A 16,028-nucleotide genomic window follows, 5' to 3' on the forward strand; every position below is an offset into this window, starting at 1 on the left:
TTCTGTTGGACAGGCTTTCTTTTCCTATTTTGAGAGGACCTTTAAAACTGGAAACTATGTTAGAAAACTGAGTAGAAAGAAAATGCACCCTGACCATTAACTTGCTTCAAATGGGAAAATCTGATTATCTTGAACTTTGTTCCTGTAAACAGAAAGAGAATTTTCCTTTTCTTCCTTGCAGAAGACTGCTATGGCTTGAATTTCACACAGGAAGCTGATTCAGCCCACCCCCAAAAATAACAACACTGGGTACTTTCCATAGCCCTAGTTTCCTCCTGCTGCCATGGTAAAGTTTTTCCACTGTATAGCAGGCTAATCCTCAACTGCAGGAAGCTTGAACAGAATTGAAGCCAGAGATGCTATTCAGTTAAAGAAACAAAAGGAATATATTTTAGGAGAAAGAGTGATAGGACTTGCTTGACCTTGAAATCACAAATTTCCTGTTCTCTCTGAAGGAGGACAGTCACCTATTCCTAGTTCCTGATGGCATTTCCTGATCTATTGATGGTACTTTCTGATTAAGAATTAAATATACTGTACATAATTGATCTAAACCCAATCTATCCTTTCTGGCAAACAAGGGTTCTTCTGCAATGTGCATTCCTTGCAATGAGCTGCTTATAGCCTGTTACAGAATGACACAAAGGTATAATACAACACAAAGTAAGATTAAAATACCTGTTTAAAAGAGTTTCTGCCCGCACAACTAGGAAAGCCCTGGGTAATGCAGCAACTTTGCCTTCCATTTGCATTTGATGCACCATATTCTTTTCTGTTCTTCAACCAGGATTATAGGAACAAGATCAAAGAAGGAAAATGTTTTCCCTTATTGCTAATGGGTAAGTACTATACAAGAGCTCTTTAAGCATCTGGAGGGAGTTAGGAGTTTTGAACCAAGTTAACAGATCAAAACCACCTGAGACACAATTGGCACCAAGTTTATCTGTTTAAAATATTATTTTAATATTAAAATATTAAAAATAATAAACTGTTTGTCAAAAGACAAAGTGTAAATGAAGGAATCATGGAATAGAACCAATCAGAAATGACAATTAGGCCTCAGAGAAAAACTAGCTTTGAACAGGGCTACCATATCTGAGCTGCAAAAATCTTTGCTGCCATGCAGCACTCATCTGGATTTTATGATAGCCTTACCTTTGAAGGAAACTTTATTTATTCACTGCACTACAAGCCTGAGTGGGTTGGACTCCTTATTGGATTCCAGAATTTTTCATCCTACAATGCAGAAATCAGATGTAGTTTCCTTTCTTTTCTATCCTATCCCATAACCAGCTGCTGCTCTTAGGAAAAACTGAGAAGGAAAAGCCTCCAGCAAATGTCTCATTATTTAACCTCCAAGGGAAAGGGCATTATTCTTGCTCAGAGATTTGGCCATCCACCATCACCACCCCAGGGACTAACTGCTGAGGAAGAAGGAAAACTACCCACAACATGTACCTCCCATTTCTATCTTTGCAGTTGTTCCAGCATGAGTTATGCTAAATCAAGCAAGACCAGCAGGATTGCACTTCCCCTATGGATTGACATACAGGTGGGGCTTTTCAGAAGCAGTCCTGCTGAGAGGCACCACTGACCTTAGATTCTACCAGTCTACATACTCCTCAAGCACTCTTTGAAACCACTCCAAGTTCATCAGGCACCTAAGGCAGATCAAATAGGTCCCTTCTCCTTGCGGAGCATTGTGGCCTAAGAGAGATCCAAAGGAAGAATGATCTGACTATGACGAGGGATGGAAATGTCTCCCATTTTCAGTCACATCTCATTTATTCCAAAATAAAAACCAGGACTAGCATGGAGCCTCTTACGCAAGTCAGGTCTGGGAAAGCTCGTAATTGACATAGTAACTGTGAATTCCTGGGCTTCCTCCTCACCAAGTGACAGTAATTTGAAGTCCACCAGCACCACAAGTCTGGGGGACTCCAGCACCAACCTTGCAGTGAGGTCCAGCAACCCAGATAGGAGCTGTGCAGCAAGGAGGACAATACAACTGTTTATCCTATTAGCCAAACTTCACATATAAGACCTCATATCCAGCTTTTAACAAAACAGTGCCTCTGGTGAGCAGTCTCCTGCATGACAGCTGCCACTCTACCCTCTCTATCCCAGGCTCAAGGCTGATGGAGCACCTGATATCCAAATAGGCCCAAAGGGTATCTCCACTTCACCCTTCAAGGTTTCAATAATGTATGCCGGATCGGTCCTCTCAACCATGATCAAATCATGGGTGAGAGCAGCAATGATATGCACAGATGTGGCATTAATCAATATCATGTTTTGTGGACAGAGGCTTGAAATGAAATGAAGAAACATGAGTCCAGTTAATTTGCATGCAGAATCATCCAGTGCAAAAAGCCTCACACAACTGGAGAACTGATATGCTTAAAACAATGTTGGGGAGTTTAGTGCAAAACAGTTTTCATGTATCCCTTTGTCTAATTACTTTTTTCCCATGAATAGAGCAGACAATCTAAATGATCAAAGAATTGAAAAGCTAAGAAAGAAATTATTTGCTGTTTCAACAGATGAGATGACAAATAGTGATAAAGAGGCTAATTTAATGTCATATGTTATTTTGTTGAGGGGGTAAAATACAGGAGGTTTTACTCTTCTAGAAGGAAGTTACAGAGATGAGAAAAGTTGAGAACCTTTTCAATATTATTAATAGCTATATGAATGCACATTTCTTAGAGTGGTCAAACTGAGTGCATATAGGCACTGACTGAACACAGACTACTGTACATCAGGCTGTCACAGAGGACTTCAAGCTTTAACATGCCAAACATTTCTTGGTACTGTGCGGTCCCCAGGCAAGGTCTTAATTGCTGAAAGATTTGAACCAAGATTTGAACCAAGCCTAGCACTGAAGACAATTCTACAAACAGTTATAAAAAACAGGGATATAAAGACAATAATGTTCACAAAATGGGTAGTAAACACACTTCTTCAGTGTTTTACACTGAGTCAAAATGGCTGTCTTGAGGAAACAATCTGACAAGTTCATTTCTCAGCATTTAGATGAGGAAAGGCACAGGCTATGTTTTAAATATGCATTTAGTATATGTGCCTTTTTTGATAAGCAGAACATTCTTAATATCACACTGCAAAATGGAAATATGAATGTTTTGAACTGTGTGACAAATTAAAATCATTTATTAGGAAAGTTGAACTGTAAAGAGTGAAATGAGAAATGCAAAGTTAGACATGATTCTGACCTTAACATCATTTATTAACAGCAATAGCATGCCAATTAGTGAATATGTGAAAATTTGTATTTTAAGTCCCCTTTCTTCTCTGAAATTATACCTTCAGAATTATTTCTCAGAAAAAATTGACTGGATAAAGAACTCATTGGATGTTCACTAATGCATTTTCTGGTATCTTGGAAAATAACACTTGCCTCTGAAACTGGCAAACTCAGGAAACAAGAACCACTTGGATTTCTGGAATGATCTTAATTGCTACTAGGGTAATATAACAGAACCTTGAAAGTCTGCCAAAGCAATTCTCCACATCACCTTAATGTAACTAAGGCAGAGTCTTCTTCTCATGCTTGCCCCTTTCCTGGACTAAGGAATCTTTTCTGTTATGGCCTCCCTCTCTCCTCCATGTTCCCAGGTCTGCTAGACATTCTATCACCACTAGAGAGAAAGAGAGAGAGAGAGAGAGAGCTTTAAATTGGCCAAATACTGCTCTCTATATTTGATATGTAGAAAAGTATTAAAATGCCAAATACAATACAGCCAAATAAAAACAAAATGGAAGAATTAAGACCCAAAGAAAATATTAGTTTTATTCATAGATATGGGTCATACAAATTCATTTGTCATTCTAAGGGGTCTTGACACTACAAACTTTGAAAACTTTGGTTCTGGAGTTTCTGGAGTCTCCAAGAAAAACTCATCAAATATAAAACATTCCAGATCAAACAGGTGGGGCTTGACATTCGAAAATAAAGTAACTATATGAGATGAAGAATATAATTGAAATGGTGAATACTAGAGAATCATATGAGGAAGAATGTGACAAGAAAGTGCACCTACTTAAATGTTATGGGAAGTTTGGTGATGGTAATGTGATGTTATTTTTTTAGTACAGAATACCACAAGACACTGACCTGCAAACACCAGGATTACTTCTGTTATGAAGATGACACCTTGAAGACACACTACTGTGTAAAACTTGTTGACAAGTCATCTTGGTACCACAGAAAATCAATAATTTGCAAAGGCTGAAACAGATGAACCATGCCTGACCAGGATTTTGTCACAGAAATTATTTACAGAGGCATTTCATAAGTCAGAAATGACTTATAAATGAAATAGAAGCAAAAAGTTCATGTTTGCTTTAACTTGGTTATTAAAATGTATAAAGGATATTGAAAGTTTTTCTCTTACTTGTAACATCTAGCATAGAGAATGCATAATGCATAGCAACATCAGATTATATATTTTCCCATTCCCATTGCACTTCACCAGCTAGTATGACAACAGGGGTAGAGAAATACACAAATATATCATACATCATATCGCAACTAAAACATCTTGTTTGGCTCTAAAATGGCCCTGGGATGCTCATCTTCCTTGAAAAATATTAAGGTAAAATCTCTATTAACATAAGCTAAATCCATTTTGGATTTTTTCATTTTTCATTTCACTTGTAGTAAAACACTGACTATTAGAAATTTGCAGTTCTCCAACTTCTGCAGTACAATAAATTGACATACTGTATAACATACACATACACACACACACGCTTTTATTGCATATGTGCATTTTTATGTAGAATGAGAATAGAAAAACAGAAATTGACAGATTTGTCCTATTCCCTACTAGAAATTCCTATTACAATGACAGTTTTTATTCTATTTTGTCTGCTCTTTCTGTAGCTTCTTCAGGAAATGCTACTTTTTTCCAATGCAAAAAATAAACTCTGAAAAGTTTAACACAGCCAATGCATTTCATTTTGACAATTAAATATGCCTATGATATAAACAGTTGCCATTTTGGGGTTTCAGTATTACATTATTATTAGCTAACAACCTAAGATATTACTGCCTGCATTTGATGAAAAAGAATCTAAATTACTGTTTTGTATGCTTATATCTTTCATTTTTTAATATTTTTGCTACAATAAACTAAAATAGATATCCATTCCTGAATTCTAACAGTTACAATTACTTTTTGGAATGTTCTTTAAAATACAGGGTGCAGGGAGAAAAGCATTATCTTTTAAATGTTAACAGATATCCAAAAAGATAACTGAAAAACAACCTAAGGTCTAAAAAGAAAACTTAAGGTCTGACACATTAGAAATCTCTCCAAGTCAACAATTCCATTTCTAGGTCTCCAAGGATATTCTGCTTTATGTCTTCTTTGCTACACCACACCCATAAAACCAACTTGAAAAGAATGAGCAAGATCCTGTGTACCATCAACAGAAAATCTAATGATGCCAGAGCATAAACAAACAGATCAATGTTATGTCATATATTTTCCAGAACAAGACATTTTATTGAAACAGCAATGCAGCTCCTTCTAATTTATGGTGAGTCCTTGATTATTCCATTTTCTTCTACTTTTAATGTGTATCACTACCAAGACTGGCCAGAAGGTTTTTTTTTTTCAATTTCCTTATGCATTCATCAAAGTGATGTGTGTCATTCTGATATCAGAAAATCCAAGTCACATAAGGAAAACCCACAGTGAAATTCCTGTCTATGCCAGTGTTGATTCAGTTCCCAGAGAATCAGTAAAATTATGGGAAGGGGCCTACTACAAAGCCTTCTCCCACACAAGCAAGAATTCCTGAAACAATGTAAGAACAATACATGTTGGACCAGCTCATACACAAAGAAAGTTCCAAGGGGTGAGGCACCCTCTCTTTTCCTCCCTGAACCTGATACTCAACTTAGGGCTTCAGAGCAGGATCAAAGCCTTTAAACATGGTTGCATCAACCTGAATACTGACCATGCTCTAGTAATTTCAAGTAGTGACTACTGTATTTTCCCTGAGGTATTTTTGTAAGGGATTTAATCAGAAGATAACCACTGGTTGCTACTATCTACTTGTTGGTCATTCTCCGTCATTCTATCCAGCTGGCAACTGGAGATCAGGATATTTTACTGAATATTTATCATTTAATTTGTGTTTTTAATGTATGTTTCTTACCGGACTTGGAGTTTTTTCTTCTCCATCAGCCTCCCCACCTGGAAAGGGTGCAATTACTGGTAGAGGAGGTGCTCTCCGCTTCTTTATTTCAGTGCTTGCAGTTATTCCTGAAATGTTCCCAAGAGATAACGATGGTGCCACCACAACAGAACATAAATTTCCTGAAGAATCTGAAGTTGCCACTGCTCCCTGTAATCAGATGTACAAACCTCATCAAAATTTATTAAGGTGACATTTCAAAGCCATTTGCTATAAATGTATCTGAAACAACAATAACAAAATGCTGCCTCAGATTTCACTGTATTATTAATATTTTCTTTCATACTTTGTATGTTCCAAGGCTCATTACTTTTTAAGTAAGTATCTCTTCATATATAAGGGATACAAATGAGCTTTAATACAAAAAACAGTTAGAATTTTATATGACTGGATGTTATACTGAATTTCTCATCCACATTTCAACTTCCCCTCATGAAAAGTATCTCAGTTCTCAAAAAACGTTTTCATAAATATCCTGGTCTTAGAATTGTTAGTTTTCAGAGTATCTAAAGTGATATTTAAAAGTCAGAACATTAGTCTTCATGTGAGAGTGATGTTTTCTTTCCTTCCATCTTAATGAACTGTTAAAAAATATATTGAACAGTATTATGCATATATGGGATGGAGCTACCAAATCAGGGCTGCAAATATTTGGATGGTCACCAGATGGCAGTAAAGAGATACAGAACACTGGTGGCTTCCTACTGAAGCTCAGTGATCCAAGAAGTTGCTGCAACTGAGTGTTCCATGTTGCAATTCATGCATTTAACTTTTAACGGCATCCTGAAGTCCAATATCAATAGGATATAACAAAATACACAAAATGTACACAGAGACCAAAGCTCCAAAAACCAATCAACGCAAGCAGAAGCACTTGAATATAAGGCCCAGTAATCTAAGAACATACATGTCTTTGTATTCATCTGCCTGCCCTCTTCTACCTGCATTTACCTGTGTTTTTGTTAAGTACAAATGCAATCTTCCTGCTGGAACCCTGAGTTCCATGTAGCAATGACTCATTAAAAAAAACTGGATTTTACTACTTACCACTGCCTTGGTAAGGCTGTCCATATTGCTGTGACTCCAGGGCTTTCGAGAATTGTATTATTAAAAGGGGCAGAAAGTAAATGTAGCTATCTAGCCTTAAAACTGGGTGAGAATAGGGGGAAACATAAGGGCAACTTTCTGTTTAGTGTTTTTGTGTATGGAGCACAGTACATGGCAAGGAGCACAGTAGAGCTATCATTAGTAGCACACCACATCACCAAATTGAAAGAATTAATTTCCTCTGTATAAGCAAGCAGACCTTATTGTAGTATACATGGGACAGGAGAAGATAACTTTTTTTAAACTGTGAAGGGGAAGACGACTTGAAAAGCAGTGGGATCAGAAGGCTCTGCTCTCAGTCACTCATGCCCTAGTCTCCTCCTGAATGGATTACTGTACAGGTAGCCCTTGCTTAACAACCATTCATTCAGCAACTGTTCAAAGTTACAAATGCGCTGAAAAAAGCGACTTAGGACCAGTGCCCAAAGTTATGGCCATTGCAGCGCCCCTGCAATCATGTGATCAAAATTCAGGCGCTTGGCAGCCCACCCACACTTACAACCTCAGGGGCGATGCAAGTCCCCCCACCGCCTATCTCCTCCCCATCTCTGCCCTTTTGGCCACCCTGCATCCTGCCTTGTGGGGCAGCAAGAAGCCCCAGAACCACATAGTTCTAGGACTGCTTCCCATGCCCCAGAAGCCACAGCCACTCCAGCCCAGTCCCAGCTGCAGTCGCCCTCGCCACTCTGCACTCTGAGACCCCTACCGCCCTGCACTCCACCACCCCGCTGACCTTGGCATCTTCTTGCTCCCACTGATGATGAGGCATGACTGGTCTGGCTGCTGGGCCAGACTGGGCCGGCTTCGGGTACGGAAAACAAAACAAAAAAATGATAAAGGCAGCCTCTTTGCAAAGAACTCTTGGGTGGAGCTGAGCTAGCTTCACATTCCAAAAAGGAAAAAAAAAAGCCTAAAGCAGTCCCTTTGCTAGGGTGCAGAGTGGCCAAAAGGGCAGAGATGGGGGAGAGTTAAGTGGGTGGGGGGGAGAGTTGGAGGCAGTCCCTTACCTACTGAGGCTCAGGGCTGGGAGGGACAAGCCTGGAATGGCTTGGATTAGGGTGGGTCCTCAGCTAACAGCCAGTGGAATTCACTTAGCAATGGCAATGGAGAGTACCAGTATTGCGGTTGCTAAGCAATGTGGTCATGTGATATTTTACTTTATGACCACATTGCTTAGTGACAGAGATTCCAGTCCCAATTACTGTTGTTAAGCGAGGACTACCTGTAATGTGCTCTACATGGGACTTCCTTTGAAGAGTATCTACAAGCTTCAGCTGCTGTACGATGCTGCAACGCAGGGAGTTGTGTGTGCTCCAAGAACTGCACATGTTACAACTCTGCCCCACAAGCTGCACTGGTTGCCAGTTTGTTTCCAGGTCCAATTCAAGGTGCTGGTTATATAAAGCCCTACATGGCATGGGACCAGGTTATTTAAGGGACCACGTCTCCCTGGTTACATCTACCTGTCCCACCAAGTCCAGCAGAACAGGCACATGATAGGTCCTGTCAGCTAGGGAGTTTCACTGGGTGGGATCTAGGAGGAAAGAATTTTCTGCTGTGGTTCTCACCCTATGGAACATCCTTCCCCTTAAGATGAGGCTGGCTTCAACCCTGTTGGCCTTCCGGAAGGCCCTCAAAACATGGTTTTGTCAGCTGGCCTGGGGAACCCATGATAGAGCAGATCCTGCTAGATCGTTACATGATGGTTGATTGAATGCACTCTCAGTATGGGGAGGGGTGTTGGCCATTTTATTTTTTTATCTTTTTAATTTATTTTAGTTGTATTTTTAATTGGTTTTTATCAATCTGGATTGTTTTATTGTATACGCCCCCCAGAGTCACTACATGTGATAGGCAGCTATATAAATGTGATAAATAAATAAAATGAAAGGATAACTTTCTCTTATCACTAACTAATACTCCCAACTATGCTATTTTAATACTAAAGCAAATCCAAAGAACTCAATGTTACTAAAATGAGATGGGGTTAATGCAGAGGAGTGATTGCCTGAGTTCAAGCTGCCAAATATCCCAGAGACGTTGGCCAGGCAGCAATAGGAGCACTCCTGTTTGGTCAGTTGCAGAACCCCTGATCCTCTCTTTCCAACAGCAGAGTTAAGACCAGAACTGTTCTTCACTAAGCCATGTGCTGTATGAATGCCAACTGTTTGGCAGCAGCAGCAGCATTCCACCAATGATATCCCATGGATTATCTCATTTAGTTAAAGTTCATAGCAGTGTTTGCCACTGTGCTAACCAGCATGGAAAACCAATAATTTTAAAAAACAACAATTGCAAGACAAGTACACAGAAAATCCTTCAACGGCAATTCACAGAAGAGCATGGAACATTCAAAACGATGCCACCATGAAACTACCTCTGAGAACAGAAGAAAACTGCTTGTTTTGTACCGGGAGTGAAGCATAACATATGTGTTTTGCTTCAACCCCAGGACAATAGCAAAAACCAATCCAATTTTCAACTGTTTTGAGATCAGAACATTTTGCACGCCCCTACTATGAAGTATAAAGCTTCCTGAATTTAAAAAAAACCTTAAAAACATATTCACCAACATTCTAACCAATTTTGCTGGATTTACCTTTATTCCATTCCTGTTGATGTGCAAAATACTGTAAAATTAAAAATAGTTTTGGAAAAAGAACACTAAATTTACACAGTAAAACAGTAATTTGGAGCGCCGTTCCTTTTACTGTAGATCTCTTCTTTCATTTATTTGCATGGATTCTCATCAAATTGACACCAGCCAATTAACTAGCTGCAAGTATTCAGTTACTGGTGTGTGTCTGTGTGTACACATACAACACCTTTATGCTAATAACTGTCAAGTATCTTGATCCCATCAGATCAAATTATTTATTTATGATCAGAGATCAGCAATAAAAATAACCAAATACAGCCCGTTAAAAGAAAAGAGAAAAGATAGTCAAGTTACGTTTGATGTTAATTGTTGCCTTTTTTTAACTGTTGCAACAATAAATTTCATTACTGTGCAGGTGGTTTGGCAGTTTGAATCTGAAAGTAAAAAGTGGGTGTAAATATCATCCATTCTCCCAAGTACACTTGGTAAAAGCGGGTTTATAATCTCCTTTTGAAGATCCTTATAAAAGTTACAATTAAAAAATGACATGTTGAATTGTACTGATTTCCTCCAAATCACAAGGGCAATTGTATCAAGATAGAGGAATCTTCACATACCTGCCAAGTAATAACACGAATGGAAGGATGTTGTGTCTGGCCTGAGAAATCCTTTCCTCAAGCTACAGGACGGGTGTACAAATATGTTGCAAGTTCCCAAGACCTATATCTAGCATACTTCTGGGGCTCTCAGAGAGTGAGCTGACATCAGAGTGATATTCAGTGTTGTTCTCTCTTTGTAAGCCAGCTTTCTGGCATGAGCAAAGTCCAAAGTTAATAAGGAATCTACAGGCACTCCAGATGTTCTTAACTTCTGCTCTACTGCTTTTGTCCAAAGTGAGAGATAATTGTCAGCTAAGACTAGTGGTAGCATCCCTGTAGGAAAAAAAATCTGATCTCTCCATGCCCTGTGTTCAATTTTGGGCATCCCAGACTCATGCCTGAGTATTGCGTAATAGACTTGTAGATTATGATGCCACTTGGTTAATATATGCATGATGGCTTTTCCTGGATCCCATCATAAAAAACTACTCCTAGATATTTAAAGGAGTATACTGTTCAATCCTGTTCTGCTCAATTATCCTGTTTGTTGTTTTGGTTTCTTGGCAAAGATTATGATTTTAGATTTCTGGTAAGTTACAGTATTTCCAGCCTGTTTTGGATGCAGTAATGGACAATGATTGTCACTTCATGTTTAAGCCCAATAGGTGTACAAGAAATAACTGCAGTGTTATTAAAGCATAGAGTAATATGGGGACTTTGCAACCAAGTCTTATGCACAAAAAAACCTGGGGAATCTATGTTGGATTCAAACTAAGATAATCATGATTCAGTGCCACTGAAATCCATAGAACATATTGCTCATTACTTAGTCTGGATCCAGCTTTTAATCAACTGTACAAGGAAAGCCAAAACTTGTATACCTGAAGGTACCCAATTTCAGAGGTTAAAGCTAACTGATCCTTTCACGGAAGGTCAGATTCTAAAAAAGCATTGATATTGCATAGTACAGTAGAATCTCAGTTAACCGGAACTCAAGTAACTGGCACTCTCAAGCAACCGGCACAAAAATGAAGAAATAATACATTAAATAAAAATTTAAATAAAATCAATTTTTAGCAGAAAGATAAGTTTAAACTTGGCACACGGTGCTGCGTTGAGCCCCCTCCAGCAGAAAGGCAAGCCCAAACCTGGTGCTCCATATCCCGCCTATCCGATCCCCCTGGCATAAAGGCAAGTCCAAACCTACCTTTTTAAAGGTAAGCCCAAACCCACCTCTCCACTAGAAAGGGACCAGATCAGTGCGGCGCAGCCCGCCAAGCCCAAACCCAACCGTCTGCCAGAAAGGGATCAGCCAATCCCTCTCTAGCAGAAAGGCAAGTCCAAACTTGATGCACCTATTTTTAACAGTAACCCTCAAGCAACCGGAAACTACATTTATCCAGCATCTACCAATCCTCATGGGTGCCGGTTAACCGAGATTCTACTGTATAAAGGACTTTTTTTTTATCAGTTAGGTCTCCTGATGAATCTTTATTGCCACACTACACCTTGAATTTCATGTTGCTATAGATTTTAACTGCTAGTTTCAGTATAGTGGCTATTATATAAACTGCAAAACAGACATCTTTTTAAAAATTATTTGATTCTTACAGTAGGTACATATATCCGAACATGGTTCAAGTCATGTTACGCAAAATGTTTTACTGAATACTTACTAAATTATTCTTTTATATCAGTGATTATTTATTTATTTATTTATTTTATCCAATTTGTCCCTGCCCATCTCCTCCCATCAGGGGACTCTGCGCAGTTTACAATAATCAATTAAAACAACAATCATACAATGAATAAAATATACAATATAAAATTACAGTAATAAATAATATAAATAAGAGTAAAAAATATTAAGCACACCTTTCCACTTTTTCTGTTGGTCCTTGCGCATCTTTGTTTTGTTTTCTTTGAACTACACATTAATATAAGATTCAATTCCATTGGCAGGAGTACAAGCATTTACACCTCAAAGGACTTTCCAGCAAACAGCTATAAAATACTTATTCTTTAATATCATAGCAGCACTACCTAGTGGCTAAATTAGTACTTACATCAAGGCTCTGTTTACTAGATGTTATGGATTTTAAAGGTTCTCCACCATCCCAGTCTAAGCTTGTTCTTGAGGACTCTTCTGCCTGGAATACAGATAAAATTCCTACATAATCTTTTTGAAAAAACATATTCCATGCCTAACTATGAACAGCACTTAATAGCGAAGATTATACAAGCACTGTGTAGAAAACGAACCACAGATTCAATTGCTGCTTGCTCACTATTTGGAAAACTGACACACAGGTACAGATAGGGAGTTATTCTGAGCATGGGGTAGAGGGAGGAATGCAACAGAGTTTGCATTCTCTGAATTACGTTTTTCCTTAGGAGCAAGAATTAGAAGATGGAGCAACATATTTATTCATCAAAGTTGCAGATTTGATTGGAGTAAATCTCTATCATTCTTACATAGAAAATGTATGTCAAATTTAAGGCACATAGAGATGTATATTTGCCATGTTCAGCACTACAGAATGCAGTGTGAAGTCTATTGGATACATGCAGTTCCCATCCCAAATGAACACACTTGTTGCAGGAGTTAGTAGCTGGCCATGGACTGAATCTCCGTCTCTGATGAGAAGCAGAATCAACATCCTTGCCCCTCCTGTGCTTCTGATTTACATTAGGAAGTTTATCAGCAAGAGAAATAAGCCTCAATCTGCAGTATCCAGGAGAGAAAGCACAAAGACACTCTCCTACTGTGGTACCTTCCTAGTTTTTAAGGCATACTGAAATCAAATATATTATTCTAGAATTATAAGTACACTTTACACAACGTAATATTACAATTTATATCTAGGGTTTTACATGTATTTTAGAAACACTGCTCTTAACTTTTAATTATCTGAGTCTTACCTCTCAACATTTCTCCTAATACATATATGTGAGGGTAATATGAGCTGAGTCGCTAATGTCTGTAAGTCATAGAGAATGTGCATAGGAAAACTACACATTTCTCAATTGATATACATGACCTGCATGTACCAATATGCACAATGCTTAGGAAATACTAATATTTCAACAAATATTTTGCACACTAGTATCCTAGTATCGCATCTGCCTTTCTCGAAATGCAGGGTTAGACTTTTGTTTTATGTAGTGTAATGATTGCCCTAGCCCAAATACTCAGACTCACAAGAGGCTGCTAAATGAAATCTGATTAGAGAACTAAAGGCAAATACAGAGAAAGCTGAGAATGAGCAAAAGCGCGCCAAATACAAACTTAAACCCTTGGTGCAAACGTATCCCGCCTCCCTCGTAACGCCCCGCCCGGCACAGGTGCTAGCAATCGTCAGAGTTGCTAGCCTGGAAAGTAACCTTGAGCGCAGTAGATAATACAAATACATTCCAAAGCAAAGCCAAAAGATAACTGTTCCCATCCTCCCCAGAGAGATGAAACACGCATCCAATTAATGACATGCGAAACGTTACGATGCATCAAAGACATTGAAACGGCGAACATGACATACCGCCTCCCTAAAAATACACCTAGGGACCCAGCTTAGTGGGATAAGCAGAGTGGAAACGGGCCACCAGGACAGGGGAAGCCACATCTGGTGCAGCGACCCACTCTGGATGAGGGAAATGTTTCCAACGAACTAAATATTGTAAAGTATTACGAAGACGTCTAGAGTCCAAAATTTCTTTAACTTCAAAGTGTTGCTGACCATCAATCATGATGGGGGTTGGAGGTGGAGGTTGGCGATGCCAGGGGTCAGAAGGAATAGTCGGTTTGAGCAAACTGCAATGAAAAACAGGGTGTAAGCGTTTGAGGTTATGAGGCAAGTCAAGTTTAAAAGTCACAGGGTTAATCCGAGCGATAATCGGGAAAGGACCTACAAATTTAGGCGCAAGTTTCTTTGAAGGTTGTGAGGACTTGAGAAACTTGGTGGAAAGATAAACCGAGTCCCCGACTTGGAATGCAGGCTGGGGGGCCCGCTTGCGATCAGCATACAGTTTATAATCCGATTGTGCATCAGCTAATGCCTGTTGAATCATTGGCCAGGAGTCTGCCAGTTGTGTTGTCCAATCATCTGGAGTGGCTGATCCTGCAGGAGGTTGCGGTAGATCAGGGATAGGTACAAAGTCTTTACCCTGGGCTACCCGAAATGGGGTTTGGCCAGTGCTTTGATGCACTGCATTGTTGTAAGCCACTTCAGCAAACGGTAGGAGGTCTACCCAATTGTCCTGCTGATAATTCACAAAAGCTCGAAGGTACTGCTCCAGAGTAGAATTTACAGCCTCAGTGGCCCCGTCCGTCTGAGGATGCCAAGCCGTGGACAGGGCTTGTTTCGTGCCTAACAGTTTGAGGAACGCCCGCCAAAATTGTGAGGTAAATTGTGTACCTCTGTCCGAAATCAAACGGGAGGGACATCCGTGTAGCCTGTACACGTGTACAAGAAATAGGCGGGCCAATTGACGTGCCGACGGAATGGACACGCAAGGGATGAAGTGAGCTTGTTTGGAGAAATAGTCCTTGACCACCCAAATGACCGTTTTGCGTTGGCTGGGTGGTAGCTCTACAATAAAATCCATGGAGATTTCTTCCCAAGGGGAAGAAGGGGCTGCCACCGGCTGCAGAAGGCCCTGGGGCTTGCCCACCTTGCGTTTAGACATTGCACAAACAGTGCAGGAGGCAATGTAGTCTTTGACATCTTTATGTAATGTGGGCCACCAGAACTGCCTCCGAACCAGGTGCAAGGTTTTTACAAACCCGAAGTGACCTGCGAGTTTGTCATCGTGTGAACGTAGTAACACATCTTTTCTGAGGCTTTCAGGAACATAGAGGCGGTTAGATTTCCAAGCGAAGCCTCTGTCAAAAGTAACACTGTCTTTATTCGCAAGCAACCAAGTATCCGTTTTCAGTTCTTTTAGAAACTTTTGTTGCAACTGGGAGGGAATTGACAAAGTGCTTGGCTGGGCAGCGTCCGTGGTGGGCGGCTGTTGCGCGCGCGTTTGGCTTCGCGTCACAGCCTGCATGCCCAATTGGGGCGCCGTCCATAGGGTGCTAACCACTTCTGGCGCTGCCCCGGAGTCCTGAGGTTGCCTTGACAAGGCATCAGCCAAGAAGTTCTTTTTCCCCGGAATAAATTTCAATTGAAAATTGAACCGATTAAAAAATTGAGCCCAACGGACCTGTTTGGGGCTCAGTTTTCGAGGGGTACTAAGAGCCTCCAAGTTTTTATGATCAGTCCATACTTCAAAGGGATGATTTGCCCCCTCTAACAGATGCCGCCAAGCTTCTAATGCGGCTTTTACTGCAAATGCCTCCTTCTCCCAGACATGCCAACGTCTTTCAGTCTCGGAGAATTTGCGGGACAAGTAGGCACAGGGCTTGAGGCATCCTGTCCCATCTTGTTGCATCAACAATGCCCCAATGGAATAATCGGAGGCATCTGCCTGTACTACAAAAGGCTTTGAGGGATCAG

At 40.0% G+C, this 16,028-nt stretch overlaps 1 protein-coding gene across 1 annotated transcript in view; it reads right to left on the reverse strand.

Annotated features, from left to right (window-relative positions):
* Window positions 1–16,028, reverse strand: part of COBL (cordon-bleu WH2 repeat protein) — a 151,901-nt gene that overhangs the window by 84,092 nt on the left and 51,781 nt on the right. Inside the window, exons 7-8 of the mRNA XM_063304245.1 lie at window positions 12,600–12,683; window positions 6,190–6,378 (exon numbers count right to left, since the gene is read on the reverse strand). Coding sequence (XP_063160315.1) covers window positions 6,190–6,378; window positions 12,600–12,683 — 273 coding nt within the window. The remainder of the gene's footprint in view (window positions 1–6,189; window positions 6,379–12,599; window positions 12,684–16,028) is intronic.

This window comes from Candoia aspera, chromosome 4 (assembly GCF_035149785.1).
Source record: "Candoia aspera isolate rCanAsp1 chromosome 4, rCanAsp1.hap2, whole genome shotgun sequence".
In the NCBI taxonomy this organism is placed as follows: Eukaryota; Metazoa; Chordata; class Lepidosauria; order Squamata; family Boidae; genus Candoia; species Candoia aspera.